At 41.2% G+C, this 16,363-nt stretch overlaps 1 protein-coding gene across 5 annotated transcripts in view; it reads left to right on the forward strand.

Moving 5' to 3' along the window:
• LOC141073718 (uncharacterized) overlaps positions 1 to 10,830 on the forward strand; it is an 81,617-nt gene extending 70,787 nt beyond the window's left edge. For 3 of the 5 annotated variants that reach the window (XM_073561095.1, XM_073561078.1, XM_073561087.1), the window contains one exon: positions 4,364 to 10,830. In XM_073561095.1, the coding sequence (XP_073417196.1) occupies positions 4,364 to 5,790 (1,427 nt within the window). In that variant the 3' untranslated portion in view covers positions 5,791 to 10,830. The remainder of the gene's footprint in view (positions 1 to 4,363) is intronic. The other 2 variants (XM_073561105.1, XM_073561115.1) reach the window with 1 other exon arrangement.
• The last annotated feature ends 5,533 nt before the right edge of the window (positions 10,831 to 16,363 follow it).

Raw genomic sequence — 16,363 nt, forward strand, 5'->3', positions numbered from 1 at the left:
TTTTACTTTGAGGCCAAGCGCCAGGTGATAGCTACGCTCCTCAGCAGCTCCTGCTTTCGCTGTTAGTAGCGACAGCAGACATAGGCTGATGGGAGTAGTGGTCTCTCATCAGCCAACACCTATGATCAGCTGTAAGCTTTTTACCGCAGGTCACAGTCACAGCTGTGGGGTCATTCTGACAGCGTGACCTCGCAGTTCTCTGATCAGAGCTGCCGGTGTTTCTTGTGCTGTCACACAGATGACAGTGTAAGAAACACCATAGGAAGTCAGTAAAAATGCAAGAAAAAACTCTGCAAAAATTTTTATACCTGCATTTTTTGCTGCTTATTTGAGTGGCTCCATTAAAGTCAATGAGTGAAGAACGAGGCAAAAACGCACAAAGAATTGACATGTTGCGGATTTAAAACAGCACAAATCCTGACAGGAAAACTACTGTTCATGTGGACAGCACTTCATGATTCTTATTGACTTAGCTGGTATAAAGTTTCCATAGCGTTTTTGGGCCATTTCCATGTGGAAAAAACGCAGCAAAAAAAACACTTTAAAAAAGCAATGTGTGCACACAGCCTTAGGCCGGTTTCACACTTGCAACTGCAATGCGTGAAACCCGCCTCAATACCCGGCACTGCCGCCGGCACTCGGGCCTGGAGTGTGCGGCTGCTTGTATTTCTATGCAGCTGAACGCTTCGGTCCGAACCGCCGGCGGCAGTGCCGGGTATTGAGGCGAGAGACTCGTGCAAGTTTCTCGCATTGCAGTTGCAAGTGTGAAACCGGCCTTAGTGTCAAAATCTGATGTGGTTTAAGGTAAAGTTTATGCCATAATATGAAAACATTTTGAAGGATTCACAAAACTTTCAAGCACCAATGTAAGGCCAAGTGATCTACAAAAGAACCAGGGACAGACAACTACAGTATATACTCGAGTATAAGGCGACCCGAGTATAAGCCTAGGCATGTAATTTTGCCACGAGAAACTGGGTAAACTTATTGACTCCTGCCAAGCTATCACATGGTCCCCTTCATTAAGGTATTGAATATTCATTCCACACTTATGGGAGCAGATAGGCGTGACTATTCATTACCTTAATAAGCGGGGCCACGTGATCGCTCGGCCGGAGTATCTGCTGGCACCGGAACGAACGAGATGCAGCTAGGGCGCTCAAGAAGGTAAGTAGGATGTGTTCTGGAAGCCGACGGCTGCGGCTGTAACTGCTCGCTATAAGAGAAATTGAATATTCACTGCAGCTCCCCCTCCCTCCGCCGTCTTTCTGGGACAATGACTCGTGTATAAGCCAGGGGGCAGTGTTTTCAGCACAAAAAAAAAATGTGCTGAAAAACTCGGCTTTTACACGAGTATATACGGTATGTTTACAGATGACACTGCTGTAAATACTCTTTCAGATCCCCTGGTGCTCCCATATTCAGCCAATATTTCTTTTGGCGTGCATGACATACAGCTGTGCTCAAAAGTTTACATAACCCTGCAGAATTTTTGCTTTCCTGGCCTTATTTCAGTATATGAAAGATAACACCAAAATTTTTTCTCCACTCATGGTTAGTGGTTGTATGAAGCCATTTATTGTCAAACTACTGTGCTTTCTCTTTTTAAATCATTGTGGCAACCCACAATGTCCAAATGAGTCTGATCAAAAGTTCACATACGCCATTTCTTAATACTGTGTATTGCCCCCTCTAACATCAATGACAGCTTTTAGTCTTTTGTGGTAGCTGTGGATGAGGTTCTTTATTTTCTCAGATGGTAAAGCTACCCATTCTTCTTGGCAAAAAGCCTCCAGTTCCTGTAAATTCCTGGGCTGTCTAGCATGAATTGAGCGCTTGAGATCTCCCTAGATTGGCTCAATGATATTGAGGTCAGGAGACTGAGATGACCACTCCAGTACCTTCACTTTGTTCTGCTGTAGCCAATGACAGGTCGACTTGGCCTTGTGTTCTGGATCGTTGTTGTGTTGGAACATCCAAGTTGTCTCGTGCACAGCTTCCGGGCTGATGATTGCAAATTTGCCTCCAGTATTTTCTGACAACGTGCTGCATTTATCTTTCCTTCAACTTTGACCAAGTTTCCTGTGCCTTTCTAGCTCGCACTTCCCCAAAGCATCAGCGATCCACCTAAGTGCTTTACAGTAGGAATGGTGTTCCTTTATCATAGGCCTTGTTAACCTCTCTCCAAATATAACGTTTATGTTTGTGGCAAAAAAGTTACATTTTGTTCTCATCATTCCAAATTACCTTGTTCCAGAAGTTTTAAGGCATGACTCTGTGCTGGTTTGCGTCTTGTAGGCGAGATACTTTTGTGGCATTTGCGCAGTAATGGCTTTCTTCGAGCAACTCGACCATACAGCCCATTTTTCTTCAAGTGTCTTCTTATTGTGCATCTTGAAACAGCCACATTGCTAGTTTTCAGAGAGTCCAGTATTTCAGCTGATGTTATTTGTGGGTTTTTCTTTGCATCCCGAACAATTTTCCTGGCAGTTATGGACAAAATTTTTGTTGGTCTACCTCACCGTGGTTTTGTTTTTATAGAGCCCCTGATTTTCCATTTGTTAATCACAGTTTGCATGCTGCTGACTGGCATTATAAATTCCTTGGATATCTTTTAGTATCCTTTTCCTGTTTTATACAGTTCTACTGCCTTTTCCTGTAGATACGTTGACAATTCTTTTTCTTTCGATATGACTCACAATCCAAAACATCAGTGGCTGGATGAAAGATGCAAGAGTCTGTCTGGATCCCAGAAACTCACTCAGCTTTTATGCACACACACTGATTACAAGCAAACAGGTCGCAGGTGAAGATGTTACCTTTAGTAGCCATTCAAACCCATTTGTGTCAACTTCTGTGCATGTTATGAGGCCAAAATCACCAGGGTATGTGAACTTAAGATCAGGGTCATCTGTATGTTTTGGGTTGTTATTATGATTTAAAAAGAGAAAACACCGTAGCTTGACAATAAATGGATTCACCCAACCAGTAACCATGAGTGGAGAAAAGTTATGATATTGCTATTCATATTCTCTGAGAAAAGGCCAAGAAAGCAAAAATTCTGCTTGGTTATGTAAACTTTTGAGCACAACTGTATACATGAATATAAAGGACTTATTCTTCTTTCTTGTATCAACTGTTTAGTTACATCAATAAAAATATATAAAAAAAAATTTTTCTCCAAAGCCATGACTTGTGTACATGACCAGTCTCCTCCAATGTCCTTTTCTCTGTGCTATAGTGATTGTACCTGTCAGAGAATGTATGAGAAGGAATCTCCTAATAAAACTGATTACAGATCCCTTTTAGGAGTCTCCTCTGAACATGTAACTGAATCAGATTCATGACAGACATAGGGAAACATGAACTGAAAAGATTGCTATAATAGAGTAGTGGAAATTTGTAAGGACATAACCTGGTGACCTAACACTGTAATCTCAGTCCCTCTTTGTGGTCTATTGTCTTAAGGGGCCGTTACACGTAGCGGTTTCGCTAGCAATATCGCTCTAACGTCACTGATTTTGTGATGTAGCAGCGATATTGCTAGCGATATCGCTACATGTGACACTTACCTCCGACCGGCTCCCCCACGATGATCGCTGATCGCGCGAGAACGGCCTGGGCCACTTCTCATCGGCCGATTCCTGCTGGGCTTCCTGTGGCGCCGACGAGCGACGCGTGGACGCGGGCGGGAGGACGTCAGGATCGCCTCGTCTGACAGGTAAGTAGCGACCCCCGACCACTGCTTAGTCGCTGGTGAGATCTGCCTGTGTGGCAGCTCACTAGCAACCACTTAGCGATGCACCAGCAATCCATATGTGTTTTTTGAGGATACGTTTTTCAGTTGCAAAAGCAGATCATCTTTTTAAAAAACTGCATCACCTGAAAGGTTTTTGAGCTCATAGATAATGTTTTCAATAGCAAAAGCAGATTAGAAATCTGCTCTATCTATATATCCATTTATCCATATCTGTCTATCCATATCGTATCTGTACCAAAAAGAATGAAAACCGGGTAGTACACCAATATATATTCTGTTCTATCTAAATATCTTGATTATTGGATCATAAAAATGATTAAATGTCTGAGGTTCACATTGTACTACAATAAATTTTTCACTTAAATATAAGCAATATGTGTGGGAGTCGGAGTCGTGGAGTTGGAGTCGGAGTCGGTGTAAGGGAAATTGAGGAGTCGGAGTCGCAGGTTTGGCTTACCGACTCCACAGCCCTGCCTTAGTCTGTCTATAATTGAATTGTATTGCAGTTTGCATGGGAATGCTATAAATGATCTAATAGTATGGTTAGTAATATTGTTCCAATGCAGTGTTAATGAAAAATAATAAAATCATTTTTATCCTTAGCAGATGACTGTACCAGGATCTCAGAGGGATGTCTGATATTCTCAGATTTTTCAGCAGATAATCTTAATACCACACCCGATGCCTGTGATGAACATGTCATTATACCAGATACATCTCAAGATCTCATCAGAAAAAATCTGTCCTCTGTTCATTTTCATCAGGTCCTTTTCTCTGCTCCATCAAAGACAAATATGCAAAACAAAAGTTACAGAAGGGCTGTTGAATATGAAATAGCTGACATAAGAGAGAAACCATATTCATGTTCGGAATGTGGGAAATGTTTTACAAATAAATCACATCTTGTTAGACATCAGAGAATTCACTCAGGGGAGAAGCCATTTTCATGTTCAGAATGTGGGAAATGTTTTACAGAGAAAGCAAGTCTTGTTACACATCAGAGAATTCACACAGGGGAGAAGCCATTTTCATGTTCAGAATGTGGGAAATGTTTTAATCGGAAAACACATCTTGTTGCACATTTGAAATATCACACAGGGGAGAAGCCATTTTCATGTACAGAATGTGGGAAATGTTTTACAGAGAAAGGAAGTCTTGTTAAACATCAGAGAATTCACACAGGGGAGAAGCCATTTTCATGTTCAGAATGTGGGAAATGTTTTAATCAGAAAACATATCTTGTTGTACATCTGAAAAATCACACAGGGGAGAAGGCATTTTCATGTTCAGAATGTGGGAAATGTTTTACAGAGAAAGCAAGTCTTGTTACACATCAGAGAATTCACACAGGGGAGAAGCCTTTTTCATGTTCAGAATGTGGGAAATGTTTTAATCGGAAAGCAAATCTTGTTGCACATCTGAAAAATCACACAATTGAGAAGCCATTTTCATGTTCAGAATGTGGGAAATGTTTTAATCATAAAGCACGTCTTGTTGCACATCTGAAAAATCACACCGGGGAGATGCCGTTTTCATGTTCAGAATGTGGGAAATGTTTTACAGAGAAAGCAAGTCTTGTTACACATCAGAGAAATCACACAGGGGAGAAACCATTTTCATGCTCAAAATGTGGGAAATGTTTTAATCGGAAAACAAATCTTGTTGCACATCTGAAAAATCACACAGGGGTGAAGCCATTTTCATGTTCAGAATGTGGGAAATGTTTTACAGAGAAAGGAAGTCTTGTTAAACATCAGAGAATTCACACAGGGGAGAAGCCATTTTCATGTTCAGAATGTGGGAAATGTTTTAATCAGAAAGCACATCTTGTTGCACATCTGAAAAATCACACAGGGGAGAAGCCATTTTCATGTTCAGAATGTGGGAAATGTTTTAAAGAGAAAGGAAGTCTTGTTAAACATCAGAGAATTCACACAGGGGAGAAGCCGTTTTCATGTTCAGAATGTGGGAAATGTTTTAATCGGAAATCACTTCTTGGTAGACATCTGAAAACGCACACAGGAAAGTAGCCATTTCAATTTTCAAAGTTTTTTTTATTTTGTAACAGCATAATATAGCAATAATAATCTTTATTTTTTTATATAGCGCTAACATATTCCTCAGCACTTTACAGTTTTGCACACATTATCATCACTGTCCCCGATGGGGCTCACAATCTAAATTCCCTATCTGTATGTCTTTGGAATGTGGGAGGAAACCGGAGTGCCCGGAGGAAACCCACGCAAACACGGGGAGAACATACAAACTCTTTGCAGATGTTGTCTTTGGTGGGATAATAACAATAAACAGAAAAAAGCAAAATATAGACTTCATTACATAAAGATTCAAAGCATAGAAATAAAGAGGGATAATCATGGTACAGACATCATGAAACTAATGTATTACAGTGGGGGAAATACATATTTGATCCCTTGCTGGTTTTGTAAGTTTGCCCACTGACAAAGACATAAACAGTCTAAAATTTTAAGGGTAGATTAATTTTAACATTGAGAGATAGAATATCAAAAATAAAATCCTGAAAAACACATTGTATAAATTATATAAATTTATCTGCTTTTTGCAGTGAGAAGTAAGTATTTGATCCCTCTGGCAAACATGACTTAATACTTGGTGACAAAACCCTTGTTGGCAAGCGCAGCAGTCAGATGTTTTTTGTAGTTGACGATGAGGTTTGCACACATGTCAGGAGGAATTATGGTCCACTCCTCTTTGCAGATCATCTCTAAATCATTAAGATTTTGAAGCTGTCGCTTTGGCAACTCGGATCTTCAACTCTCTCCATACATTTTCTATGGGATTAAGGTCTGGAGACTGGCAAGGCCACTCCATGACCTTAATGTGCTTCTTTTTGAGCCACTTCTTGTTGCGTTGGCTGTATGTTTTGTGTCATTGTCTTGCTAGAAGACCCAACCACGACCCATTTTTAATGTCCTGGTGGAGGTTGTCACTCACGGATTTTACGGTACAAGGCTCCACCCATTCTCCCATTGATGCGGTGAAGTAGTCCTGTGCCCTTAGCAGAGAAACATCCCCAAAATATTAATCTTTCCACCTCCATGCTTGACAGTGTGGACAGTGTTCTTTGATTCATAGGCAGCATTTCTCTTCCTCCAAACATGGCGAGTTGAGTTAATGCCACAGAGATCAATTTTTGTCTCATCTGACCACGGCACATTCTCCCAATCACTCACAGAATCATCCACATGTTCATTGGCAAATTTCAGATGGGCTTGCACATGTGCCTCTTGAGCAGGAAGACCTTGTGGGCACTGTAGGATTTTAAACCTTTACAGCATAATTTGTTCCCAATGGTTTAGTTGATAACTGCGGTCTCAGCTGCCTTGAGATCATTAACAAGTTCCCCTATGTAGTTTTAGGCTTATCTGTAATCTTTCTAATGATCAAGGATACCCCACGAGATGAGATTTTGCATGGTGCCCCAGATCGATGTCGATTGACACTAATTTTGTATTTCTTCCATTTTCTAACTATTGCACCAACAGTTGTCTCCTTTTCACCCGGCGTCTTACTTATGGTTTTGTAGCCCATTCCAGCTTTGTGTAAGCCTATGATCTTTTCCCTGACATCCTTATAAAGCTCTTTGGTCTTGCCCATGTTGTAGAGGTTAGTCTGATTGATTGATTCTGTGGACAGTAGTCTTTTATAGGTGACTATGTAAGACAGCTGTCTTTAATGCAGGTAACGAGTTGATTAGGAGCGTCTAACTGATCTGTAAGAGCAAGTACGCTTAATGGTTGGTAGGGGATCAAATACTTATTTCTCACTGCAAAATGCAAATAAATTTATAAAAATTATACAATGTGATTTTCTGGTTTTTATTTTTGATATTCTATCTCTCAATGTTAAATTTTACCTACCCTTAACCCCTTCTTGACAGAGCCCTTTTTTGTTTTTGCATTTCTGGTTTTTGTTCCCCTTCTTCCCAGAGCCATAACTTTATTTTTCCTACAATATGACTTTGTGAGGGCTTGTTTTTTTGCAGAACGAGTTGTAGTTTGCATGACATAATTGGTTTTACCATATTGTGTACTCAAAAATGGGAAAAAAATTCCAAGTGCGGTGAAATTGCAAAAACGTGCAATTCTGCAACTCTTTCTTGGATTTTTTTTTTTTACCATGTTCACCAAATGCTAAAACTGATCTGCCATTATGATTATCCAGGTAATTATGAGTTCATAGACACCAACCATTTCTAGGGTTTTTAATTTAAATGGTGAAAAAAAAATCCAAAGTTAAAAAAAAAAAATTTGGCATTTTCTGAGACCTGTAGCATCTCCATTTTTCGTGATCTCGGGTTGGGTGAGGCCATATTTGCGTGCTGAGCTGAAGTTTTTTTATGATACCATTTTGATCGCCATTTATTGCATTTTAACGCAATGCCGCAGCAACCAAAAAAACCCCGTAATTCTGGCATTTTTACTTTTTTTTTCGCTACGCCGTTAAGCGGCCAGGTTAATCTTTTTTTATTGATCGGATGATTCTGAATGCGGCAATACACATATTTGGTATGGTTTTTTTTATTTTATCTTGAATGGGGTGAAAGGGGGTTGATTTGAACTTTTATATTTTTTATTTTGTTATATTTTTTAAAGCATTTTTTGTTTACTTTTGTTATGCTTCAATAGTCTCCATGGGACACTAGAAGCTGCCATAACCCGATCGGCTCGGCTACATTTAGGCGATGATCAGATCACCTGTATGTAGCAGAATAGTTCCCTTGCTATGAGCGCCAACCATTGGGAGGTGTTCATAGCAATCCGGCAGTGACAACCATATAGGTCTCCAGGAGACCTCTCGTTGTCATGCCAACCTATCGGTGACCCGCTATCATGTGATGGGGTCACTGATGGGCGGTTTTACGGCCCGATGGCCGGAACCACGCGTTAAATGCCACTGTCAGAGATTGACAGCAGCATTTAACGGGTTAATAGCTGCGGATGGATCGCAATTCCACCCGCGGCTGATCTGAGCACATGTCAGCTGTTCAAAACAGCTGACGTACCAGGAAAGATGTGGGCTCAGCGCCGGAGTCAACATCAAAGGGGGAACATGACATGCGCAGTACATGTACAGCGCATGTCGTGAAGGGGTTAAAATTATAGCCTGTTCATGTCTTTGTCAGTGGGCAAACATACAAAATCAGCAAGGGATCAAATAGTTATTTCCCTCACAGTATATGAATAAACAAGATGCTTCAAGGATTGGAAAAAGAAATATCAAGCAGATCCATGGGTAAGAGTAGAGTAGATTGGATTACAGTCATGGTGTAAGGATAATGGTTGACTCTGCCTAAAGAAACAAACGAAAGAAATAAACGAGTGTAAGTTGGTATACATTCACATTGACGTCATTTGACACATTTTAAGGTTTTAATACTAAAGGTTAAGACTGTTGGGGTCACCTTGTCATGGTGGGATGGCTTTTAAGTTTTTTTTTTTGTTTTTTTTTACCAAGTCAATATCAACTAAGTATCCAATGTTATATTTATTTGCACTGTTGCCATTTGTTTACTTACTGCAAGTTATTTGCTCTTTTTGCTTTTTTTTTTTTTTAGGTCTTGTCTGTTTAATGACTAATGTGAACATGCACGTCCACATTGCATATATACCAACTTACACTTCAGCTCTTTTGTTGCAGTTCTACATTTAGCCTTACTGAAGCCCCCACATTGAGTGTTCTGCCTCCATAGTGTATTTTACTATACAATATTAAGCCCCATTAGTCCTACATCATAGTATAATGACCTTCCAGTGTCCCTCACACACATTACGATGCTACTACAGTGTCCCCAATACAGTAAGAGGGCACGATCATCTACCCAATACAGTATGATTCCCCAGTGTCCTCCAATTTAGTATGAGACCACCATTGGGCTCTCCTATACAGTATAATGGGTGTTCTGTGCTCTCCAATACAACTTTACTGCTGCAGTTAACTGTGTGTGGTCTTCGGTTCCACGTACCAATACTAAGACATAATTGTTGTATGGTGGTGCAACAATCTGATTGCTCCATGTTCCATCGCTATTCCCTTAGATGCATTCCTTAGATAGTGAAGTTTCCAATATGGGGTGACTTGTGGGTGTTTCTGCTGTTCTGGCATCTGGGGCTCAGCTAATGAAGCCCTCAATCTATTGAAAAGTAGAGCTCCTTCACATCCAATCCCTGCCGTTTGCTCAAACAACACTGTACAACCACATATGCTATTTCTCCCGAATGTTGCAGCAGCTCATAACAAATTATGGAGTCCAATTTCTCCCATTACTCCTCATGTAAATTATAAATTTGGTGCTAAAACAGTATTTTAGTGGAAAAAATGTAATTTTTTGTTCTCACATCTAAAACTTATAAAGTTTTGTCAATTGCCTGTAGGGTAAAATTGCTCAATATACCCCTAAATGAATTCTTTGAGGGGGGTATAGTTTCCAAAATTGGGTCACTTGGGTGGTTTCTGCTGTTTTCATATGTCAGGGGCTCTCTAAATACGACATGGGCATTTGCAATCTATTCCAGACAAATAATGCTCTTTTCTTTCCTAGCCCTGCCACGTCCCTAAACAGAAGTTTTTGATCATATATTGGGTATCATTGCATTCAAGAGAAATTGCATAACAAATTATGTGCTTTGTTTTCTCCTGTTATCCACTGTGAAAATTACAGAATTAAGGCTAAAGCAACATGGCGACCTAATGTTATCAAATTCTGTGTTGTAGCTGTGGGTTCAAAATGTTAACTATACCCCTGATAAAATCATTGAGGGCTGTCGTTTCCAAAGTGGGGAAAGATGTGGGAGGTTTCCACTGTTTAGGCACAGTAGGGGCTCTCCAAATATGACATTGCGCCCCCAGATCACTACATCAAAGTCTGTGTTCCAAAGCATCACTGCTTTCTTTCCGAGCCCTGCTGTGCGCACAAACAGTAGTTTTCCTCCACATATGGGGTATTGTGTTCAGAAGATATAGCACATCAAAGATTTGTGTCTATTTTTCCTGTTACCCTTGTGAAAATAAAAAATTTGGAGCTAAATGTACATTTGTGTGAAAAATTGATTTTTTTTTTTCACGGCTCTACGTTCTAAACTTCTGTGAAGCACCAGTGGGTTCAAGGTGCTCATCACACATCTAGTTACATTCTTTGAGGGGTCTAGTTTCCAAAATGATGTCACTTGGGGGCTTTACACTGTTTAGGCTCATCTGGGGCTCTCCAAACGCAGCATGGCGTCCACTTTAGATTCAGCGATTTTGGCATTTAAAAAGTCAAACAGAGCTCTTTCCCTTCCATGCTCTGCCGTGTGCCCAGACAGTACTTTTCCTTCATATATGGGGTAAACAAATGGATACCAGAGCTGTAGAAGTAACACAATTCTTTATTAACACTTTTTAAAATCACATAGTTAATTCTAATGTAAAAGAAATATTAAAAAAAAAAATACAAAAGGGAGCGACAACTAAGTGCCACGTTAATGCAGGAAAGCCAATCAAGGTCTATATAGGTGCCAAAAAATGTCTAGTCAGGTATACTGTTCATATTGCAACAAGTCCATATAGTAAATACATATGTATATGATCCAATACAGTTAATATAAAAGTGCAAGTGCCTCAATCATATAACCATATACGACACCAAGTAGCCATAAAATAGTTACTGAGAATAATGGTAATGTATATGAAAAAGAACACAATGGGTTTGAGGATAAAGTGCCTAGTGCATAAATCAAAATACCCATAAACAATAATATGGACCAAAGAAGGAGCAAAATAAAGTTAGGAATAAAGTGCAAAGTGCCTTAACATATGGGCTAGATGTATATCATAGTTAAACAACAGACATTAATATAGGCATTTCGCTGTAGACATAGCCCACAATAGACCTGATCGATGCAAAATAGAAATAGTAAAGGCATGAAATGACAAAAGACCGACCTTCAGAGAACGTGGGAGACAGGAACCTCAACGCGCGTTTTGCAAATGCTTCTTCAGGGGTTAACTGGCAGGTATTTATAGCCCAGACTAGATGGTGGCCCGATTCTAACACATCGGGTATTCTAAAATATGGCCAGCAGGAGACCGACGTTCAAAAGATGATCCAGGACGATCCACCATGATCGGCGATTTCACAGCGTGGGCCTGGTTGCTGCTACGTGTCACACTGAGGCTTAGTACCCACGTTGCAGAAATTTCAGCAACTCCCGCCGCGGGAAAAACGCATGAGAATTCACATGCGTTTTCCCGCGGAAAACATGCGTTTTCCCACGATTTTCGCATGCGGAATGCAAGCGCATTCCAAGCGATTTAAAGCATCGCTTGGAATGTGATTGACAGGTTGGTCACACTTGTCAAGCATAGTGTTTGACAATTGTGATCATCTTTTTACTAATGATGCTGCCTATGCAGCATCAATAGTAAAAGATAGAGTGTAAAAAATAATTTAAAAAAAGGTTATTCTCACCTTCCGACGGCCCCCGATCTCTCCACGCTCCCGGCATCTTCCGGTCCCAGTAATGCTTAGCGCAAAGGAATGGAGATGACGTCACTATCGCAAGAGCGTGACGTCATCAGCGGTCTTTCGCGCAAAGCATTACTGGGACCGGAAGATGCCGGGCGCGTGGTGAGAGGCAGGAAAGAGTCCGGGGGCCGTCAGAAGGTGAGGATAACACTATTTTTTATTGTAATTCTATTTTTTACAGGTTTATGGTATCCAGGGCCTGGAAGGGAGTCTCCTCTCCTCTGGACCCTGGGTACTATCCGCACATTGAGTGCTGCACCGGTCATCTCCCGGCTGCATCGTTGCTGACCTCCGTGTGGCAGATGACCCGCGGTAACCGTTGGGAGACCAGCAGCTAGTGCCGCAGATCTCCCGACAGTAGCGGTGGCGTGCGTCATTCGAATGCCGCGCCAATTCGTGGCCGGACTGCGCCTGTCGCGACCAATCAGCGACGTGGGTTTTCCGTTACAGACTGTAACAACTATAGTGGATACTACAGGGGTTTCTTGGCAAGAAGCACAATCACAGCAGAGTCCAGAGTTAAGTGAATCGAGTTTATATAAGAACACAGCAAAACCATGCGTGCACAGTGTGAACAAGGCAAACACAAAAGTCAATAAACTGCTGCTAGGGGTCAGCGGCCAGTTGCAGGGTATACGCCTTTCAAAGTATCGAATGCTTGGAGCATAGTTTAGGAACAAAGTCCAGAACGTTATAACCGGCCACTATGGAAACAGATGCCGTTATCAGTACGGTATAGTTCTCAGAAAGTCTATCCAGTGGGTACCCTAACCCTGGTCCGGTTAGGGCACGGCAGGGCCGCTGAGTCAGCCGGAATCGCAGAACCACAAGTAGCAAGCACACGGTAGATTCTTTAGGACGGAGCAAACAGTAAGTCTCACCGATCAGGTGGCAGCAGGTAACGGGACAGCAGAGCAGCGGAGACAGCCAGCGGCTGTGGAGCGGGCAGCAGCAGAGGTGTGCAGTATAGTCTCTTGAAGCAACCACGAATGGAACAACCTAAGCAAGCTACAGCAGCTGTGAAGCCAGGACAACCCAGTATTCAAAGGAACACAGGCAGAATACTCCAGCATTGATTAATGACTGGGGTGGAGTCTTAAAGGCAGCAGACAGGAACACATGAAGGCCAGACCACCATCTTGGAGAAGGGCAAAATTCCAGAACATAGCAAAAGTGTCCAGAGTCCTGACACAGACAGACAGAATTAGACGATTATATAGTAGACTAGATGGTTCCCCGATTCTATCGCATTGGGTATTCTAGAGTCTCTGTTAAAATAAAAAATAGTGATATACTCACCTCCCGACGGCCCCTGGACTCTTTCTCTCCTCTCACCACACTCCCGGCATCTTCCGATCCGAGTAATTCTTTGCGCGAAACACCGCTGATGACGTGCTCTCACGAGAGTGACATCATCTCCAGCCCTTCTCGCTAAGTATTACTGGGACCGGAAGAGCGTGGTGAGAGGCGGGACAGAGTCCAGGGGCCGTCGGAAGGTGAGTATATAACTTTTTATAACTATTTTTTATTTTAACAGAGACTCTAGAATACCCGATGCGATAGAATCGGGCCACCATCTAGTGTATTATACTCCTGTTACACCCGGAGCTGCTGTCACTGTTTTGCTGTTACCTAAAGTATTGTACTCCAGTTACAGGCAGAGCTGCAGTCACTGTTCTGCTGTTACCTAATGTATTGTATTCCAGTTACACTCAGAGCTGCTGTCACCTAATGTATTGTACTCTAGTTACTCCCAGAGCTGCAGTCACTGTTCTGCTTTTATCTAATGTATTGTAGTCCAGTTACACCCAGAGCTGCAGTCACCGTTCTGCTCTTACCTAATGCATTATACTCCTGTTACAGCCAGAGCTGCAGTCTCTGTTCAGATCTTACCTAATGTATTAGACTCCAGTTACACCCAGAGCTGCAGTCACTTTTCTGCTGTTGCCTAATGTATTGTACGCAAGTTACACCCAGAGCTGCAGTCACAGTTCTGCTCTTACCTAATGTATTATACTCCTGTTACACCCAGAGCTGCTGTCACTGTTCAGATCTTAATGTATTGTACTCCAGTTGCACCCAGAGCTGCAGTCACTGTTCTGCTGTTACTTAATGTATTGTACGCAAGTTACACCCAGAGCTGCAGTCACTGTTCTGCTGTTACTTAATGTATTGTACGCAAGTTACACCTAGAGCTGCAGTCACTGTTCTGCTGTTACTTAATGTATTGTACTCCAGAATATGTACAGGACTGTGCCTGTGTAATGAGCGATGCAGCAGTGATGCCTTTAACAGCTGTAATGTGCCTGTACAATAAGCGATGCGGCCGTGTTGCCGCGACGACTAAGCAACTGTCGCTGATTGGTCGCGGCAGTTAGGCCGCGACCAATCAGCGAGGCGGGATTTCCATTACAGACAGACAGAATTAGACAATTATATAGTAGATGGGGTAATTATGATATAGCAAAAGCGGCGCTTCCGTTGACTCGACGAGGACCCGAAGTCGGGGGCTCAGCTTCCGACGTCACAGATCCACGCCCCCTGCTGACGCATCAGTAAGGCGGGCATGGAGTGCGACCTCAGAGGGACACGTAACCCCAGCAACGGTACCACAAAAGTCAGGGGAACGCACACCGCTGAACATAAAACATAAAAAGCTGGGTATAAATAGAACAGAAAATGGAGCAGGAGAGGGAAAAAGGAAAAGTGCACCTACCTTATGTGCAAAGTGAAAGAGAAAGGAAATGTGAAGGAAATAAATAGACAATGGGACCTGATGAGAAAAAATATAATATAAAAAGAAAAAAACAAATAGGGAATAAATAAAGAGGTGAACGAAGAAAACAGTGTAAGGTAAATATGGGTATAATACCAAAGAACATATATATAAATACCAAAAATAAGGAAAAAATGAAGAAAAAATAAATAAGAAATAAAATGTACATAAAAAGTGAAAGACGTACAAGTGTATATAGTAAAAAACTATAACCACACAGAGTATGAAAGTATATTAATATTCATACATATATGAATTTAATACTCCAAAAACAGATGTACATATAGACAAGAAATGGAAATGAAAAATGTGAAATGACCGTATTCCTTGTCATATAGAAAATAAACAAAATAAAATAGAACAATAATATATGAAAAAATATGTATAGCAAAAACATTATTTTACTCTGTTCATAAGATAAATTTTTCCAATACATTATATTAAATACAATTATTAAAGGGGACTTTTATTATGAACAGAGCAAGAAGAAAGCTAAAATAACAGACTCCAACTCTGTCCAAAGAATTCAGTCACTGTAGAAGAGAGTATGGCATCTGGAGGAGCTCCAAATAGGCTAAGGGAAGATGTCAAAAAAACTACCTGCACAGATAGAAAAAGTGAGAATTAATATAAGAAAACATGAATAAAAACCACAAACACAACACTAAACATAAAAATTACAAAAATGGAACAAAACTCAAGACCTCATTGAGGCCTTTAGGACTAATGCAATCAATCCTGATAATCCATTGAGCCTGAAGTTGAGCAAGTTTTTCTTGAGGTCACCTCCACGGTTATCAGACAGAGTACGGTCAATCCCACATATCTGTAATAAATTGCTATTGCAGCCATGTGCCTCTTTAAAGTGCCTGGGGATTGGTTTCAATTGTTCATCAGCCGATGAATCTCTCACATGGAGTTGTTGTGATGTCACGCCGACATAAATCAAGCAACAAGGGCAGGTGGTATAATATATTACGCCCTCCGTGCTGCAGGTGATATGTTGTGTAATCCAAAATTCTTTAGATTCATCACTAGATTGAAAGGTAAGACAACATTCCAAGTTGAAAACAGAAAGCAAATTATTTATTTTAAACATTCCAAGTTGGCACAAGCGGCACAATTTTTGCATGGGAAAAAAACCCATTTAGGGCCCTTAGATCCAAAAGGAATCTATGGGTTAACAAATCCCTTAAGTTTTTATTTCTCCGATAAGTTATGGAAGGTGTTGGAGCTGTGCATTTGGCTAGAATTGCGTCCTGCCGAATGAGGAGGTGATACT

This window comes from Dendrobates tinctorius, unplaced genomic scaffold (assembly GCF_039654945.1).
Source record: "Dendrobates tinctorius isolate UK_male_01 unplaced genomic scaffold, ASM3965494v1 ptg000014l, whole genome shotgun sequence".
Taxonomy (NCBI): Eukaryota; Metazoa; Chordata; class Amphibia; order Anura; family Dendrobatidae; genus Dendrobates; species Dendrobates tinctorius.